Source organism: Mirounga angustirostris, unplaced genomic scaffold, assembly GCF_029215605.1.
Source record: "Mirounga angustirostris isolate CCGP_5_RB_7025 unplaced genomic scaffold, mMirAng1.0.hap1 SCAF_7, whole genome shotgun sequence".
Classification (NCBI taxonomy): Eukaryota; Metazoa; Chordata; class Mammalia; order Carnivora; family Phocidae; genus Mirounga; species Mirounga angustirostris.
The window spans coordinates 142,170,883-142,191,492 of NW_026991715.1; the positions used below are offsets into that span (position 1 = coordinate 142,170,883).

Genomic DNA, 20,610 nt, shown 5'->3' on the forward strand with positions numbered 1-20,610 from the left:
AAAGAAGTTCGGGGATCTGAAATGAAACTAGGCAACCTGGTTTCATTTCTCTCTCCATTTCTCGTTGCCAGGATTATTGGGTTTCCCATTCATTCCCAAACAATCACTCCTGCCTCACCAGGGATTGTGAGCCAGAAAATGGCACCTTGTCTAGGAATTCTCCATTCTCATTTCCCTTTAGAGCCTTCCCTTCTTGTCTTTACCAAGCAGAGGTCACACAGATTTCTAATAGAAAGAACTGATAAAAAGTACCAGGTCAACCTCTACTAGCTCCTCATAAGATACCTTATAACCACAGCCGCACATTGGAGTCACCTGGAGAGTTTTGTGAAAATGGAGATGTATAGCTCACCTCAGAGACTCTGATTTCGTGGGTCTGAGGAAGTGCCTGCGCACTAGTATTCTGTAAAGCCTGACAGGAGAATCTAACACACAGCCGATGGAGATCCACTGCCTGATCCCAGGGTCTCTGTTTCTTGGAGAGAGTGCCTTGGTCAGTCTCTCTCTTTCACTTTGAAGTTAAACTCCATTTGGAGTTTCCTTCTGATGCTGCTTCTCAGGAGTCACCCAAGGCATGGCTTCTCTGCAGAGCCCCTCTGCAGAACAAGATGTTGGGATCGGGTGTCTATTTCTCACCACTGACTCTACCCATCGTTGTTTTGCCAGTTACACCCTCCAATACGGGATCTATGCAGAGCTGGTAAGGGGCTAATGGGGCACTTGCCATAAGCCCCACATAGATGGAGGGTCTCAAATGTAGACCCTGGGCCTAATAACAAACAACTAGATGCATACAGCCGGAAAGATACACTGGCAGGTTTGAAAGAATACTTTAAATGTGACGGCTTTAAACATAAATCCAATTAGTAAACTGTACCATTTAGAGTGTGCGATGAATTCATATTTTTATAAATCATACAATTACTTTTGAAAAACAATTATAATACATTGTATTTTGGGGGTATATTTGAAGCCCTGGTGAGTTAAATGACAAGCATTTTAAACTCACCACAAATTTTGCAGCTCTGCTTTGGCTTCTTTCATTTTCAGTATCTTGGGAGAGGTGAGTGCCCTGCCACATCTACCGGGTCTCACAGACCTCACCCGGGGGTGTGTCACAGGCCTCACTATACACCAGGGGACAGACCACTAAGCCAGCATTTCTTCCACCCTGCTCCCCTTTCTTCAGAGAATCCACAGCAAGGGCAGGACTAGGGTATGGTAAGAGAGACACAGGGGGCCGGTATTTTAAGGGGGCCCTCACTGTCATGTACAAATCATGCCCGTGCAACCGGGAAAGTGAGGGCCTCCATAAATATTGTATTGTGGGTGGTCAGGTACTTTCTGAAACACAACATTCATGCACACTTATGCCTGCACATGCATGTGCATACACACACACACACACACACACACAGATCCAGCCATCTTAAGACCAAAGTGATAACAAAACTTCTGATGTAAAGTATCCCATTAAAATGCCTCTTACTCAGGGCACCTGGGTGGCTCAGTCAGTTAAGTGTCCAACTCTTGGTTTCAGCTCAGGTCATCATCTCAAGGTCCTGGGATCGAGCCCCGCGTCAGGCTCCTTGCTCAGCAGGGAGTCTGCTTGAGATTGTCTCCTTCCCTCTCTCTCTGCCCCTCCCTACACTCTCACTTTCTCTCTCTCTCTCTCTCAAAAAAAAAATAAATCTTTTTAAAAAATGGCTCTTATTCAAAAGTATGTTTCACCTTTAACAGACATATTTGATCCATTGATCTTCTATTATAATAATGAAAAAAATTAAACCTTGCCATTGGACATTAATAATCCTGAACCAATGATAAGGTACTTGAAGGAGAGAAAACAGAAAATGTGTTGAAAGGACACGTTTGTATGTGACGCCTATTCCTGGGGATATATAAGCAGGAAAGAGCCACAGGGACTCTTGGCAACAGATCTACTGAGACTGTTAATTATTACTCTTGTTTTTATTAAAGGGAGTTTTCACAAAAGCTAAAATATATGGTGTTCTTTGAAATGGTAGAGACAATGAGAAAAAGACCAAATCTAATCCAGCCAAGTTGAAAACTGTGCTTGTAAAGACCTTGGTGATATGTCTGTGATTAATCCTGAGGCATTTTTCAGTGAAAAATATGAACTTGAAGAGATCGTCATTCTGTTCTTCCTTAAAAAAAAAGTCAATAGGTTAATATTGTTTACATCAGTTTACTTTATTGTTTCAGTTCATTGCAAGTTCAAGTTACTTTTCCATTTTGAAAGGACTCCTACATCACTATGTGTATATACAGAAACACACCCCTAATGAGACAGCCCACTTGAACTCAAGAACACTTACGCACTGTAACAGCTCTCTGAAGAAAGAACTCTTTCTTCTGCTGTGAAAGGGCTGTTGTTCCTTTAAGAGGACAGCTGAGGAGAACAGCTTGTCTCTCTACTGAATCCCATCAGCTCTTGATTCTGTCTCATCATTGAATGAGCCTTGCCCAGTACACAGCTTAAAGGATAAGTCAGTGCAAAGGAGAGGATAGGAAAGAAGTGAGAACGTTATGTTTCCTACGAGCTGGTCAATGTCACCTCCAGTCCTACGTCAACCACCTTGCTGAGGATTGATACTATTGAAGCTACTACGAAAATAAATAATGTTCTAGAGTTCACTCCTCTACCCTTTCATGAAGAGGAGCAGCCCCCTCCGAAAAAAATCAGACTCATTTCTTTTACAATTGACACAGTGAGGAAAAGAAGTCCATTGTGGGAAAATTTTGCTTAGCCGGTGGAATTTCTTACTCTTCAGTTCTTTAATTATCAATTTTTTAAAAATTTGACTTTCATGGATGAATAACCAAAGGGATCAAGATTAGGAGGAAAGATAGCCTCACGGCTGATGTTATCCACCACTTTTGTGTCTGATTCCCACTTTACTGCCTACATGTCCTGGGGCAGGCTGTCTAGTCTCTCTGCTACGTAAGTTCTTCATCTGTAAAATGCAAACAATAAAAACACCTATCTTAGCCACTGTAGTAATTAACAATTCACCTTCAGCCTTTTAATGCTTACCAAGCCCTTAGTGCAGGGCCTACCTTAAAGCAAGGGCTCAAAATTTAGCTGTAATTATGCTTAATATTATTAAGAATCCTTAAATAATTTGTCAGGATACAAGATCCCTTAAAGAGGTTCCTAAATAGATCCTTTACAGTTTGTAAGGATGCAAGATCTTTCAAGAAGTCGTTTTTGGGGGGAGGGGGGGTATCAGGTATTTATTATATACAGTATATGTACACATTTATATACACACACACATTACACAGCCAAAGAATTATGCTCCAAAAATTGCTGAAAAAAGTATTTCGAATAATTTTAGCATAAAATCACTAAAGGAAATGTCTAGCTGTCCAAGGTGCAACAGTCATAAGATTCTGGACTTAGCTTTTTCTTTTGGGGTCTATTCACAGAACCATTCTTCGAATGCCACATTCACAACAAAACTTTGCCCATTCTACAGGGTATTTAGTCCCACACTCACGGCAGAATTTTGGTAAGTGTCCTGTTGAATTTCCTTCCATGCCTTTAACGTTTCCGCCATTAAGTGAAGATATATAGTCTCCATCTGGCCTGGCTATGTAGCTCTCAGTATATGTTTTTCTTTTGTTTGTAAGAACACCTGAGGAAGGATTTCGTGCCAAACTAGGTGGTGTGGAATTTCGAGGTTTGATGTTAGTTCCTACATGAGGGGCTGCTATCCCTTTATGGGAGGGAGATAAGGTCTGAAGTTTGTTTCCCAACTTCCTAACTGAAGACACTTTACCTGAAGGCACACCTACAACAGTTTTGCTAGTGCCACTTGGTTGTGGTAATCGTGAAGATCCTGATGGTGCAGTTCCAGAAGAATTTGACTTTTTAAGTGCAGGCGGCTTATACTGTGTCCGAGAAGTCACCTTTCCTTTGGTATCAGTAGAAAATTTGCCTTTATTACCTAATACGTGCTGCCTGTTCTTTACAGAAATTAATATGTCTACCAGCTGCATTTTCATTAAATCTCCTCTGGCAATATGGACACTGAATATAATCAGGATCATAAGAAGGTGGAGGAGGAGGAGGAAGTTTTCCACCCTCTTTAAGTGCCTGATCAAGGCCTTTAGCTGCTCTTATGGTGGCAATGAATTCTTCATGTTTTCTTCTCCAATTAGATGGTTTCTTTGGTGGTTCAGGCCTAGGTTTAAGAGGCTTTACTGTTGGAATATCAGTTCCTTCAGCTCTCTGTCTGCTTGAATCAAAAGTCTTCCGTTTTTTACTGGCAGTTTTCTGGCAAATGGGTCCATGTTTTTTTAATGCCACTGGAAAGAACGTTCTTCCACAAATCTTGCAAGGTAACAATTCTCCCACTTGGACACTTCCATTTTCTCCCAGTCCCTCCATTGCGCCACCGCCCCTGGTTCCACGAGATGCCTCCCCCAGCACCCGCCACCGCCACCGCCCAGCTCCGGCTGTAGCAACCCCCAAGAAGTCTTTTCATAAGACCCTTCGCTCCATCATTTGCCAGTTTTGTGGGATTACAGACAATTGCTCTGTCTCTCTGAGGTGAAGATACCAACTCTTAGGGCATGGTTAGGTTTCACACTATTGAAATAAGCATGGCTGTCAATGGACACTAAATAAAAATTAATTCTCTTCATACTAGAATCAACCCCAAGGAGGCCACTCTAGTGCCATATGCCACAAACCCCAAACCTATGGTTTCTTCTCAGTTTTCCATGACAGGGTTCCCAGCCAGACATTCTTAAAACCATTCTTCTTAGACTATTGCTTTTACATGCCTGGTGAGCTACGGCTCCTTTTTAGCTCATTGTGCAATAACTATATTAATATCATGGCATCTTCTATTTTTTTTACATGGTTGACTCGAGATAAGTATAGAAATTCCTTGTGTCAAATTTATTTAAATTATTGGCTTTCCTGTCTTCCTCTGGTGGTTCCCAATGAGTTAGTAGTAGAAAGTCCTTTATAAATCCAGGATATGCCATCATCAATGTTGTTATGATAATATCAATTCCCTTAATAAGGCAAATTTGATAAATTGAGACACCACACATCATGCTTCAACATTCTCAGCAAGAAGCTCTGTAATAATCATTTCTAGCTTGAGAGAGGCCTTTTCTAGCCAAGTGTCCCATGAAAGCCAGACTTGGCAGGGAAACAAGATGGATTGCTCTTAGTGATTAATAAACCACATATTGCAAATTGATAGTCCAAAGTTGATGTAGAAAGTTCCCAAACTGAATGAGATGCCATTTTCATTCTACTCTGGTCTTTAGGTCTTTTCTAGAAACATCAAATGTCTGGGATAAATATAAGGTCGGTCTTTTGGCTTAAAAAGAATGACAAGTGGGGCGCCTGGGTGGCTCAGATGGTTAAGCGTCTGCCTTCGGCTCAGGTCATGATCTCAGAGTCCTGGGATCGAGTCCCGCATCGGGCCCCCTGCTCCTTGGGAGCCTGCTTCTCATTCTGCCTCTCTCTCTCTCTCATGAATAAATAAATAAAATCTTTAAAAAAAAAAAAAAAGAATGACAAGTGTGTCTCTCTAGACATGTCACAGTCATCATGGGAACAGACTTAGAAACTTTATCAAACAAGGTGATGCAGCTTCCAGAACAGTGATCCATCAACTCAGATGTCACGTGGTTAGAAAGTAGCGTCCTTCCTTGACTCTGCCCAGGTGAGATCTTACCTGGAGCATGGAGTGAAGCAGTAAAGCACAGATGAGTAGTGTTGGGGGAGGGGTTAAAAGGACAGTGCAGAGATCTGAAGCCATGACGAGTGGATAGTTGACTTTCATTTCTCGACCAAGGCCAAGGTTCCCTCTACAAGGTCTTTTGCATCTGCCCCTCATCTCTACCTCTGCCCCTTGCACTCCCCTGTGTTAGTCCAAGTCCCTCTTGTCTCTTGCTGTTATTGCAACACCTTTCCCTTCCCTCCGCGCTCTCTCCATGCCAATCCTGCCCCCAAGAGTGTACCTGTGTAGAGCCCAGGCTCAGCAGCCAGGCTACTTGGGTGTGGATCTGGCTCTGCGACTTGCAGCTATGTGACCTTGAGGAAATTTCTCAAATTCTCTGTTTCCACCTAAATGGGGGTGATTATCTTTATTCCACAGGCATAGTGAGAAAATGCAGTGTATTCATACCTGAGGAGTAGTAGGGCAGTGTCCGCACACAGCAGGCGCCTTATTACTGACTCTTCAAGTAGCCTTCTGGCACTCACTTTTCCAATGTTGACGTGGCTCTTATTGCCTACAGATTGGAAACCAAACCCCTCAGTAGCATTCTGGGCCACCCTTGCTCTACCCCCGAGCTTTCCAGGTTTGTCTTCTATTCTAGGCTCCAGACACATGCACACTTTAATCCATGTGCATCCGGCTACCCCACATCAATCAAAAGCTGCCACCCATTTTTCCCATCTCCTCATTGAGGCTCTCACCACCTCTCCTGACTAACAGTCCCCTTTGCCCAAAGTGCCTTTTAAAATACTGCATCCCCTTCAAGGTCTGGATCAAATGAACTGTCATCCAGAAATAGTCTCAGTAACCCCATTTGGAAAAATTGTCTCAACCATGATGTTTCTCTGGCCCTCTGTCACTGTATTACACACATCGTCCCATTCCCTCTTGTATTCTCAGAGTTGTGAAGGGAGACATAGGTGTACAGGGGCAGGTCACCAAAAATTTTCCCAAATCACACTCTGTGACGTTTCTGATCGGCGAATGTGCCAAGGATTTGCTTCTTTAGCTTTGAGGAGTAAAAGAAGGAAACAGAAGATGTCCTGTGGAGCTGTTCCATGAGCTAAAATCTGAAATAGCTCACATCCTAAAAAGAGAAGAAGATGGTAACATATCTGACAGCACGGGAACCTATGGATTAAAAGAAGTAGTCAGGTAGTTATCATCCAATCTCCAACATGGAACTAATCTCTGTTGAGAGAATTCGTGTTGAATATACACTCCAAAGGAGACAACTCTGATTCATCTAATATTTGCACTATCTTGTATTTTACATTCTTTGAATCATAATAAAGGATGTTTTCTCACCTAAGCTATTATCTTGAAATCTTTCTTTCTGAAAGCATAGTTATCACCAGCAATTGTTAAATGTTGGAATCCTGAAATCTTGCAGACTCTGGAGCCACTTTAAAGGCAAAATGGGATGCCCTGGACAGTTTCTACCCTAATGATCCACAACATTGCAATTTGCTAACATATCAAAAGGAACAGATGTTAGAAATGGAGGTAACTTCAAGCAACTGCTCAAGAAATAGCTGCCTTAAAGCATTTCTAAATTATTCTGGTCCTTTCCTGACCTTAAAGTTTTACAAAGCAATTGGAAAAGATAAGATCTGTTAGAAAACTTGAGTTCCAATCATCACTTTACAGAAGGATAACGTGAGTTCCAACTTGGGGAACAACTAACCTATAATCAATGCAAATCTTGGGAACCAAGTCTTGATAACAATAGTGTATCTTGATGCTGGAAGCAGAGGACTGACTTTGAGTATTTATAAGCAAAATAATAGACTCCATGATAATTCATCCACAGTCCACAATTAATCCACAGAGATTTTAGAAAACCAGAAACCGGGCGCCTGGGTGGCTCAGTTGGTTAAGCGACTGCGTTCGGCTCAGGTCATGATCCTGGAGTCCCGGGATCGAGTCCCGCATCGGGCTCCCTGCTCAGCAGGGAGTCTGCTTCTCCCTCTGACCCTTCCCCCTCTCATGTGCTCTCTTTCATTCTCTCTCTCAAATAAATACATAAAATCTTAAAAAAGAAAGAAAGAAAACCAGAAACCAAAGGTAATCTATAATTTTGAAATAGAAAAAGATACCCTAATCTCTAAGGCAGACTACAGTGGTTCATGGATACCAGTCCAGGCATGAGCTTGTCTATGCACATCTCTGTAGCCTTACAGAGTGGGAAGTCAGTTTTGTCAGTTGACGTGATAAACGAGCTGGGGCTTAATTCAGTTTGTGGGTTCATCTTGTGAAAGACAAACGTTTGCACTTCATTCAGCCTTGGATAATTCAAAAGTTATGTTGTTCTAACAAGATAATCCATTAAGCATAGTTGTTCAGATGTCTGTCCATTTGGGGGGAGAATTTATCAGGGGGTTGTCAGAGGAAAAGAATCCAAGTGATGCTTCTCCAGACATTGAGCTTACCCTGCAAATTTGAGAAGGGCCCCTGCCAAAGAGCCCACACCAGAGACAAGCCTACAAGCAGATTTATGGAGCAAGGAGACCACACTCGCAGAAAGGGTCCCATGGCAGCTTCCTCACCTCTTCATAAGCTTTGGGTTTGGCTTCACCAACACTGAACTCTCCTAGACATTTACAATGATCTATAGCCTCAGTTTGAAGCTCATCCAAAGGTAACTGCAGAGCCATCGAGTTTTATTTCTATTAGGATCCTCTGGAATTTACTGAGTCTGCACTGGACCTTGGACAAAAATGACCTTGGTTTGCTTTGTCACAGGCACATAAGAATCATACATTTCAATCATTAGCTCCTCATGGACTATGAAAGCCTGATACTAAAGATTGAGCCTTTTAAAGATCATATCCTATATAAACATTGTAAGTGAGAAATGTTTTCTTCTTTGATTTTGAAGGTTAATGGAAATGTCATGGAAACACTCACACATCCATAATTCTATGGATACCCAGAGGAAGGCAGCATACTCCCTGGTAGTTGTGTTTAGAATCCATGCCACAAATAGAGAGCTGAAGGTACTCTACGTTGCTTAAGAAGTAAATGTAATGGGTCACAGGTTAACAGAGAGAAATGCTAGGTGAAGTCCTTGCATTAATACATGACAACATAAAAATCTAGAAGAAAATGATAGAAAGTGTTTGGGGCAGACAAGAAAACACTGTGGAGTCCATGGGATTACTGCTATATAAACTGGTTGAGCTCTAAGCAAAGGACAACTCATATCGTCATTTCCCCAATACACCTTCCAAGTCTTTGTTTCAAACCTTTTGGATGAACACGGCATCAGTCCTGCCACCCTTCTGCCATTGATGCCCCTTCTTCAGTCCTTCAGCCACGCGCACATCCTCCTTCCAAGCAAAACAATGTTCTGAAACACTGCCATCTTGTGGCCGCTCCCGGAGAAAGCATGAGCACTAGGCACCTGAAACACCAATCACCCAAGAGAGGAAACTTTTGAAGATCAAGTTTTCACAAATGGGCACTTTGGGGATGAGGATGTTAATATCCTCCAAAATGTAAAGTAACGTGCCCAATGTGATTCATATAATAAGTGACATTTATGTAAAATAGAATTCAGTTTTTTTAAAAATTATAACTGTATTTCCAGACTGCTGGATGTGTACACAACCAAGGCATCATTGTGGGAAAAACAAAATAGAACTAAAAAAAAAAAAAAAAAAAACACTAAAAGAAGAAAAGGAAAGAGGAAAAGAAGGAGAAGAAGAAGGAGGAGGAGGAGGAAGAAGAGGAGGAGGATGGGAGAAGAAGAATCTGAGCAATGTCAGCACTGTCCAATAGAATTTTCTGCAATGATTAAAAAAAGAGAGAGAGAGAGAGAAACAGTAAAACATATCTCAAGAAGACATCTGCACATGCAGCTCACTCAGAAGGTGATTATTTGTGATCTGTATGATGAGTTCTGCAAAGGGCATTCCAGAAAAGAGATTGGGATCACGTTTTCCCAAATTTTTGTTTTTGGAAAATTATCAAACCTTCCAAAAAGCCAAAAAAAAAAAAAAAAGGCATCATGAAATGCCTGTATTCCCATTCTTTCGATTCACCAACTGATAACATTTTCCTATTGTCTTTATCTCTGTATTTCAATTAGAATGACTGACAGCAATTTGCAGTCATCATTAGCTCTCACCTTGAAATACTTTAGCATTTATTGTCCCAAGAAAAAGGACCTTCTTCTCTGTAGCCACAATATCAATGTCACACTTAAGAAATTTAACGGGTCAGTAACATTATGTAATATAGAGCCCATATTTCAATTATTTTCATTCATCCTCCAAAATATCTTGTATACCCTATCTTTTTCCTGATCCAAGGGCCACTCAAAGTTCACATGATGCATTTGATTATTATGTGTCTTCAGTCTCTTTGCAGGTTGGACAACCTCTCCCCATCACCATTGTCATTGTTCATGACCTTGATGTGTCTGGAGAGCCGAGACAGTTGACTCCATTTCTGACATTCTGGATATGTTCGTGTATTTTTGACTTCAGAGAACAAAGTTAGCTGATGCCAGCCTTTCTCCTATCTCCCCTCATTTTCATTAAATATAAATGTATTTATTTTTTCTGTGGCCTCCTAGGATGATAAGCACTGGAGTCCTGCTGGACCCCAAGGAATATCTCATTAGACCATGAAATATCTCATTAAACAACTTGCCTATATACAATCTCAAGGGAGAGACACAGAGTCCTGGGCTTTTCAGGGGGTCGAGGACAGGAGAACAGTTCTGCTCATGACTGACATTTACTCTCAGGCTCCATTTTCTTGGGACCCTCATGCACGCAAGCGGAAATTAAAAGTTCATGTTTTCATTTTCATGCCCATGTTCACAGATACTCTTATCAAAACTTGTTTTTGAGGAAAAGAATAATGATATGGTCAAAGCATGAGAAAATATTCTAAGACCTATCAGATTTCAAAAATGATCCCACCCAGTTTTATATCCTTTCCTACATCTCAGTCACGATCATTTGCAGCTGAGAGGGAGCGTTCTTCGCTGCAGAAGTAGGTTCGTATTTTCCATCGTTGTTCAACCGTACATCTGCCATCCGCCTGGTACCCAGTACACCCCGATGGAACTCTCTCAGGTTTGGCTCCGTGTTCATTTGCCTAACAGTTTGAAGTCTTATAGAAACTGAGAACCTGGTAGGTTTCTTCAGTTATTTTATGAACACCTTAATCTGTAATATAGAATTTACCAACGTCAAGAGACCATCTAATCCCAGTCCTATCTGGGTTCCTCCTTCTCCTTGAAGCTGTCTTATTTCCAACACACCGCTGCCCAGTCCTCCTTGCCTGCTACTGCGAAAATCTGATACCCAGTTCTGGGAGGAAGGCCTTGCTGGTCCAAGGGGCACCCTGTTTATTTATTTTTTTTAAAAGATTTTATTTATTTATTTGACAGAGAGAGACACAGCGAGAGAGGGAACACAAGCAGGGGGAGTGGAGGAGGGAGAAGCAGGCTTCCCGCTGAGCAGGGAGCCCGCTGTGGGACTCGATCCCAGGACCCTGGAATCATGACCTGAGCCGAAGGCAGACGCTTAACGACTGAGCCACCCAGGCGCCCCAAGGGGCACCCTGTTTAAACCAGGAGCAGTAGCACCTGCTTGTCCAGTGCGACCCAGGTGAAGAGTTGGTCTCTCCCAGCCTTAGCACTCAGGTCCTTCACAGTGTCTGATTGCCAGCTAATTATAACCTGGCCATTCTGATTGCTGATCGCCTCTCTTTTCCATGGAACTAAATTTCACAAGGGTACTAAACCATTCCCTCACATCAAGAGAAGGAGTGCCTACAAACTAATCAGGGACACACACACACACACACACACACACACACACACTGAGCAGCTCTGATTCTGGAGTCAGATATGCCTGAAATTCCAGCCCAAACCACCCCTAGGAGGTTAATCTGGGAAAAGTTACTTGTATCTCTAAATTTCAACTTTCTCATGTGTAAAATACTGATGAAATACACCCTATAGGAAGCTTATAAATCTTAGCGAGATAATGTATATAAAATGCTTTACTTTTCAGGCTCCTTCAAGTATCCCAACCCCACATTTGATATGTGATGTCAGTACTAACCATTGCTAAGATGATTCATAGGACTCACAGATTCCACTGATTAGTGAATTACTGTCAGGGAGAATAAATCGTAGAATTAGATAAGACCCTTTGGGAATTTGAAGGTAGTGATGCAAAAATTCTTTATGGATGATAAAAATTGCTACTTAGCATTAAAAATTAAAAGCCCATAATAAAGGGCATTGCATACGCATTGTCCAGGGGCATTTAACAGAGGCCTTTGCCAAGGAAGGGGAAATTTTAGTAAACTGGTTCCACCTCACAGGATAAAGGACTACTTGGCTAGCACTGGCAGGATTTCCTGACTGTGCTTGGCTGAACATTTGGCCTCAGCTGATAGAAGCATGTAGACCTATGTCCTGGCCAAAATGGAGAGATAAATTCTCTCTCTCTGTCTCTCTTTCTGGGTCTCTTTGGATTCTTCCAGAAGACGTGAATTTCACTCAATCAGCAGGCCTGGGTGCATGACCTCGCACTAGGTGGGGAAGGCAATGCGGCACACACAGTTCCTGCACACTTGGCCAGCTCGCCCAGTCCCATCTTGCTCCTCCCTTCAGTTCACACTGGCCTCATCACTTCTCAACCCGTCACTTCAAGTCATCACAACGAACTGGCGGGAGTGTGGACATGCAACATGATGTTTACTGTTCTGCTCACAGGCCACTCTCATTCTGGGTGTGGGATACTTTCATTAATTCCTTGGGGTTGGACCCCTTTCCTAAGTTTCTCCTTGGGATGTTTTAGTGTTTTGCATCATTTCAATATAGATTCATCCTATTATTATGAATTTCATCTTCATTCCTTCCAGAATGAGAATGAAAACCAATCCTATAACAAGAGCTAACACCTATAAGCTTACTATATGCCAGAAACTGTCTAAATATTTGTATAGTAAATTATGAATCCACATGACAATGCTATGAAGTAGGTACCATTATGATCCATAGTATACATATAAGCAAAACACTGAAGGGCCCCTGGGTGGCTCAGCCGGTTTTAAGCGGCCAACTCTTGATTTCGGCTCAGGTCATGATATCAGGGTCATGGGATCAAGCCCTGAGTCAAGCTCTGCACTCAACAGGGAGTCTGCTTGAGATTCTCTCTCTCTCTCTCTCTCTCTCTCTCTCTCTCCCTCTTCCCCTCCTCCCTCTCAAATAAATAAACAAATAAATCTTAAAAAAAAAAAAAAAAAGGAAAGGAACAAAAGAAAAGAGAAAAGAAGAGAAGAAAGGAAAAGAAAAAGAAAAACACCCAGAGAAGTTAAGCTGTTTGCTAAGGTCACAGAGCTGTGAAGGCAAAGCTAGGAATTGACTCCAAGTAGTGAAGTCTGCGAAGAAACATAATCCCGTACTCTCTCCAAGGTTCATGTATTCACTCCATGGACAGTTATCACTGAAGACTGTGTGCACAGGTATATAAATTCTACTTCTACAACTTTAAAGTTGTAAGTTACCAAAATGGCGGTGTACTAGAAAAACAATCACATGTTTGGGGCTGAGGAGGAAGCAGATAGCCCACCTTTCCCCAGATGGCCCTAGAGACATGCCTTATCCTAAAAGAGAGAACAGATGGTTACTGAGCATCACGGGCACCCTGTTGAGGCCGGACACCATGAGACTGTTATGATGAATGACCAAGATAAGAGGTGAGAAGGAAGAGAGAGGTAAATGTCACAGTGAAAAGTTAGCAGTAAATACAAGAACCTTAAACATCCTCCAAAGAGGAGAAAGATTTGAAAGGAAGAGAGAAAGAGGGGAGGAGGAGAGAGGGAAGGAGGGAGGCAGGAGGGATAGAGGGAAGGAAGGAGGGAGGGAAGCAAGGAGGGAGGGAGGGAGGGAGGGAGGGAAAGAAATACCAGGTGTAATTCTGTTTTCCTTTTAAGCTACTTTCTCAGGACTGAAAGCAGCTAGAAGACTTTATCTTCATAGAAAAAGCCAAGCTGACATTCTTCCATGTCTGGAATTCACCCACATGTTCCTTAATGCCAACAAGAATCCAGGTTGCAGAGACAACTGTGAAGTTTCAGCAAACTGATTCAGCAACCACCACAGGCCATTTTTTTCTTTTTCAGTTGCCTTTACAGTGAACAATGTTTCTTTCCAATGTAACTGCTGAGTGGATGATGTTTCTAAGAGCAATCTATCTCTAGTTGAGTCTCTCCTGGCTCAAGCAAAGATTTCAGTCCTAGATCTAAGAGCCAGCTGACAAGTATCTACATATACCTTATTCCAGACACATCGAGACTGCTTTCTCCCTAAAGAAAATAAGATAAGAAGGGGAAAATATACATATATGTATGCATACACACACATACATATGGAGAGGGAAAAAGGATGTAGGTATAAAGGATATATATAGGGATCATTTTTATATATTCTTTCATATCTATATCCTTTAATGTATATGTGTATATATATCATGTATGTATATATGTGTGTGGGTATGTATATATACATGTATAAATAGATACACCCACAGTTTATTATATATCAGGTCACTGGAACTTAAACTAAACTTCTATTTTTTATTTTATTTATTTATTGACTTATTTACTTATTTATTAGAGCAGGGAAGAGTGAGAGGGGCAGGGAGGGGCAGAGAGAGAGGAAGGAGAGAGAGAATCTCAAACAGACTCCCTGTGGAGCACAGAGCCTGACACAGGGCTCGATCTCACAACCTCGAGATCGTGACCTGAGCCAAAATCAGGAGTCAGTCGCTTAACCAACTGAGCCACCCACGTGCCCCACTTAGACTAAACTTTTAAATGAAACTACATACAATTTTTGAAACAGGCACCAAGATTATAGCATATTTATGGCCCAAATTCTAAGCTAGGAGTTTTGATTTTTAAATATCACCGGCCCATACATTTCTGTCCTGAGGCTCTCTGCCACATCGAATTATCATTTATATAAGCATTTGCTAAGCACTCATTAACTGTCTGACTCTCAAAAAAAACGGTGTCTATTTCAGTTCATTCCCGTCCGAATTTCTGATCTGGATAGCACAGGAAATTGCAGAGTTGCACAACCACTAATCAGATAGGTTTCTTTTCAGAGATTGCCAGGGGCTTTAGAAGAACAAGCTCCCTGAGTGTGTGTTACATGAGGGTGAGGCCAGGCCTGGTAGATTTCCTTCATTGTGATTGCATGCCAAAATGTTACACAGTTCTTGACTTAGCAAAGGGCGCCAAGGCTAATAAACTGGTCTCTTTGTAGGCTCTGGAAGGATACAGCTGCCCGCGTTTTAAATGCCCCGTAAAAGCCATTTCACTTGAGATAACAAATAGAAGAAGCAGTCTTCAACCAGAAACTTGTCCTCTTCCCTAATTACGGTCCCAGAAATTCAAATCAGCCACCGTAGAGAATCATATTAAAATTCCTACATTACTCCTGACCTCAAGGAGACAGGGAGGTCGAAAGTGCTCAAGGCCAACAATAGTCAAGCTTTAATGCAACTCAATAAAATCATGACCCGCTTTGGCACTTGGCACATCCTCTCATTAAACCTAACATGTAGGGCTCTTAATGCTTCCAAGGGGTGTAAAATTTTTAGGTTAGAAGGTAAAGGTAGCAACAACAATCGAAGCAGAAATATGATGAGAGAGGAGGGGTTGGAGTTCCGAGGAGTCAACCTAACAATGGCATTCTGTGCATGTCGTGCAGAGTTAAATATGTCACACATGCCTAATGCAAAGCCACCCACCTGCCCATCAAGCCACCCCTTTCAAGAGTTGGAAACCAATACCACTCCTACTCACAATGCCCACATTTCTTAATTCCAGACTAACTGCAGCTTTTCACAGTGACCCAGTGTCTCACTGATTTTGCTAACCAAGACAACCTGATCATATATTACTCAGAGATTATTATTATTATTTGGTTCCCAGTTGCTATGGAGACTGTGCATTTCTTATCTTCGGGGCTAACATCACCATTTCCACCACTGCCAGTGCCTTTCTTCTTTACGGATAGATAAACTGCATTTACAATTCTTATCAAAAGTTTCATGACATCCTTATACTGTCTCTTCCTCTTTACTTTTTTCTTCCTACTATAATTTATTATTTTTGTGAGTTAATCCAACTCACTCTTTCTCAATAGCTAGACCAACTATTGGCAAGCTAAAATTCATCAAGAGGGGATAAAATATCATGCTTTTATAAAATCATTATCTGGAAGGTGCCTGGGGGGCTCAGTCGGTTAAGTGGCCAACTCTTGATTTTGGCTCAAGTCATGACCTCAGGGTCCTGGAATCGAGCCTCACACTGGGCTCCTTGCTCAGCGGGGAGTCTGCTTGAGGATTCCCTCTCTCCCTCTGCCCCCCTCCTCCCGCTCATGTGCCCTCTGTCTCTCTCTTTTTCTCTCTCTCTCTCTCAAATAAATAAATAAATTTTTAAAAAATAATATTAATTCTCTGGAGAGCCCTTCATTGGCTGTGGTAAATGTCTGGATCAGTATTTACAGGTGCAATATCTTTCAATAGGGCCTAAACCACAAAATTTAGATTAAACTATATCTCTTCTTTCATGTAGCTGCACACCCTTTGGGGGAACCTCCATCATAGAGGTAATAGGGCTCCACTTGGCTCAGAGTTGCAGAAGATTTCACTGGCTTTGCAATGCCTGGGACACCTTGGGACAGGACTGGGATTCACCTTATGCCTGGATTTACAGGGGTGGGGGTGGGGTCACAAACATTCTATAGATGAGATTGCCCACCCCAGCCCAAGATTACAATGTATTTTCCTGATTGTTCTCAATTCATTCCTTCCCCTAAATGTAACCATTCATACCCACGAGAAAAAGTGTATAGAAGACTTTTGATATTCATATTTTTGTGGCCTATTTCCTTTCTTTGTCATGGGCTTAAATGCACCTATTAGCCATTCTGCATTTCCACAATTTAGTTCAAGTTTGTGCTTTGAAGTTCCTGATTTATCTAAAATTTGCGTTTCACATGGGGGGACCTAAGAGGGGGATATTTGAAGAGCTGCCCAAGAGACTGTCTTTTGACTGCACAAAAGCTTTGAAAAGTCCCAGTACTCCAGCTGCACCTGAGATGAATCACATCAGAATCTCTGGGGGTGAGATGCAAGCATTATCAGTATTTAGTAAAACTCCATGTGCAGAAGAGATTGAAAACTCCTGCTGTAAAGTAACCAGGAGTCCCTTGTCCTACTTCTTCTTCAGCCTCAGACACCCCCCAGCCAGGGGTCACCCAAATCCTCTTGCTCTCAGAGAAAAGCAGAAGAACAAGCCCAATCCTGACCCCAAAGAGCACGCAGCTTCGTTTCTGCCCCAGGGAGCTAGCCTTATGGGAAGACGGTCCTGGGTCAGCAGATGTTAAGCTTTTGGGGTCTTTATTTATGTATCTTTTCTCTAAGGCGCATGTGAAGCAGGGTTTTCCTTTGCTGGAAGGCTCATCTTTTTTTTTTTTTTAAGATTTTATTTATTTATTTGAGACAGAGAGCATGAGAGGGAGGAGGGTCAGAGGGAGAAGCAGACTCCCTGCCGAGCAGGGAGCCCGATGCAGGACTCAATCCCGGGACTCCAGGATCATGACCTGAGCCGAAGGCAGTCGCTTAACCAACTGAGCCACCCAGGCGCCCGGGAAGGCTCATCTTTAAAGGCTCACGAGTCACTTCACAAAATTCAAATTTGATGGCAACAGTGGGTTTCATGCCTAACTTATCAGCTGTGACTCCCTCGACCTAAAGAGATTAACACAAAGGGAAACCTGCAAACATTTTGGTAACCAGGGCTCCTGCGCATCACAGGAAGGCCCGGGGGCTTGCTCCCAGCCCTGGGGCTCACAGAAGGGTGACCTACGGCTGGGGTCACATATAACAGGTATAACACTGTGGTCACGAGGGCTGCAGGATCCCAGACAGCCAGGGTAAGTCAGAGAAAAACAGTGAACTCCACAGGGGAGCCAAAAGGACCAGTTTTTGAGCAGTCCTCAAAGCCTTCTTGGGCTGGATGGAAGAAATGATAAAATTGTGGGAGACTGGGGATATTGTAACATTAGGAGCAAAAGCCAGAAAAAGATACTGTTGTCCCTTCTCGCTGCTTCTCCTGGCTGATGTCTGAAAACCAGAGGCGGTATCAGGGGCTGATATCCTCTGGACACAGTCTCTTCCTGTTTGGACTAAGTGTCAGAGAAGAAGACAGATTCATATTCTCCTCCCACATACCCACTTGTCCTATGGTGATAACTCTTAACTGTATGTATTTGGCCCAGACCTCTCTTCTGAGCCTGAGTCATGTCTCCACGTATCTACCTGATATTTCATCTCTTCCGTGAGTCAATGGGGTGGTGAAGACATCGTTGTAGGACTAGGAACTGAGGATTACCTCCCCCCACCTGCCCCAGACCCCCCCATTCACTGGATGGAAGGATGGGTGACCTGCAGCTTCAAGCATGGGGAGGGAACTTTGGTAGGGTGGCGTCACAGATGGATATGAGCGAAAAGAGGGCAGGGCTGCTGAAGGTCAGACTTGGGAGCAGGATTTCTAGGGTGAGAAACCTGGGTGATGACAGGCTGGGCAACATATCCAAGAGGCAAGGCAGGAGATGTGTGGGGACTGGGTCTCCCCAGTGAAATGCCGAGGGAAAATCCTTCAAACCAGGTCCTCTGTTTCCAGCTTTCTGCTCTAGCTCACTATGGAAGAGAACGCTTTCTCACAAGTTCCCTCCATGCTTCTGGTAATTTCTTCTCTAAATTAAGTACGTGGTTCTCTTGAGATTTTCTAAGACTTTGGTACTTATTCATTTATTCAACAGAATAACTAATTGAGAACAATTAATCGAGCATCTTGTATGTGCCAGGCACTATGGAAAGTGCCAAGGACATAATGGTGAATATGAAATAGAAATGGACCATGAGTTTGTGGTGTTTAAAGGATACTATGAAGAGCTAGACAATAATTTTAAATATAAAAACACACACTCACAAAATGATTACAGTGGTTACAAACACTATGGTGAACAAATGGGATGTGGTGATTGAGGATACCAGGGGAAACTACTTTAGATGGGGCAATCATGAGAGACCTCCCTGACATTGGAGGAGAATGTGAAGGGCAGATGGGAGTGGTCCAGGCAGAGGACAATCATCGCCAAGGTGCCTAGGTGAGAAAGAGCTTGTGTGCCAGAACCAAGCAAGGGAGAGGGACAGGAGATGTGGTTGTAGAAGATCAGGTAGGACCACTCTAGTCACATCATGTGGTTTGGGTTGTACTCAAATGCCTTAGCAAGCCACTCGAGTGTTCATGCAAAGGCATTGGAAGATCCAACTAACACTTCTAAAACAATGCTGTAGCTGGTAAGTGGAGAATAAACAGAAGGGTGGCAGGAAAGGAGGCAGGAAGCTGCTCAGAAGGCTGTTGGAAAAGGTGACAATGCAGAGAATGGAGGAGAAGAAAACTGGGCGGAAAGGGAGGTACGTTGGTGGATGCAGAATCACTAGCATCTGTGGACGGATTAGTCGTGGGTTTCAAAAGAAGGCAAAATGAAGGCTGACCCTTAGATTTTGGCTAAAGCATTGGGGGGAATGCCAGAATCAATTCCCAAGATGAGAAATGGGAAAAGAGAGAGATCTCTGGGGTGCCAGAAAACAAGTGTTCCTCTCAAACATTAACACCATGATGCTCATGGAACGGGACTTCAAGCAGAGTAGCGAAGTCGACGTGTGGGTACATGATGCTGAGACTCAGAGGAGAGGTCTGGGCCAAATGTACATATGTAGAGCTGTCACAATAAATGAAGCAGTGAGAAAGGATGCTCCTGGTTGGGCTTCCCCATAACATGGCGGTCTCGGGATAGTCTCCTGACATGGCAGCTAGCTTCCCCTGCAAAATGGGTTCTAGGAGACTCAGGCAGAAGCCAGAGGTTTCTTCTGCCCTCATGTCAGAAGTTACAACCCTTCCCTTCCACCATGAACTGTAACACTGCACTTTGATCAGATTATTTCCCCCAATTCTTCTCTGTAGACTACTTAACGATGTCTGATTCTTCCAGACTCCAGGTTGAAGCTGGGATTTTCATACAGGGTCCATATTGAACCCACATTCTGAAGTGTGAAGTTTTTACTTGAAAACATGCTAACAAACTAAGATATGAATGAAAGGGCATAACTACAGGGATCTCCTTTTTGGAAGGCCAGCGGAAAGGGCAACACTGAAATCATGAGACAATGAACAGGAAAGAGAAAAGCCATTTTTCAAAGCATCAATGTTATTTACCACCAAACATACAAAAACTAACATGGACCCAGTTCACAACTGGAGCTGCAGAAGAATCCCCCCAAAGTGCTTTCACAAATACAGCAGCTTCCAGCCCCGTCCCTTCTCTCTCTCTTTTGCCCAAAATCTCGTTTCTAAAACTGACATTCTCTTTCCCTCTTCATATGCCTGTTCTTCTCCAAGCCACATCTTCAAAAACAATACACCAAAGCTATACAGTGTTTCTCTTTCAGAGGTTTTTTTAAATCTCTATTTAATTAAATTCCAGATTGAGATATTTTACTAGTCTGCCTAGATAGTCACTACAATTTGATTAAAATAGTTGTGCACATACTTATATCAGGAATGCATTAGGGTTATGGAGATGACAGTATTTAATTATGGCAACTTTTTTATAATTACCATTTTTTCATAGGGAACTTCTGGCCCTGGTCCTAATGATGCCTTAGGAAATGTGTCTCACTAGTTCTATATTAATTTTTATTCTAAGGAATCTTTTTAATGCTAC

General features: G+C 42.6%; 1 protein-coding gene across 1 annotated transcript in view; it reads right to left on the minus strand.

Annotated features, from left to right (window-relative positions):
• Nucleotides 1-869: 869 nt before the first annotated feature.
• Nucleotides 870-20,610, minus strand: part of LOC123834231 (zinc finger C2HC domain-containing protein 1A-like) — a 172,102-nt gene continuing 152,361 nt past the window's right edge. The window contains 3 exon segments of the mRNA XM_054504721.2: nt 870-3,975; nt 3,977-5,726; nt 6,180-9,177. Of these exon segments, the coding sequence (XP_054360696.2) occupies nt 3,448-3,975; nt 3,977-4,417 (969 nt within the window). The 5' untranslated portion in view covers nt 4,418-5,726; nt 6,180-9,177 and the 3' untranslated portion in view covers nt 870-3,447.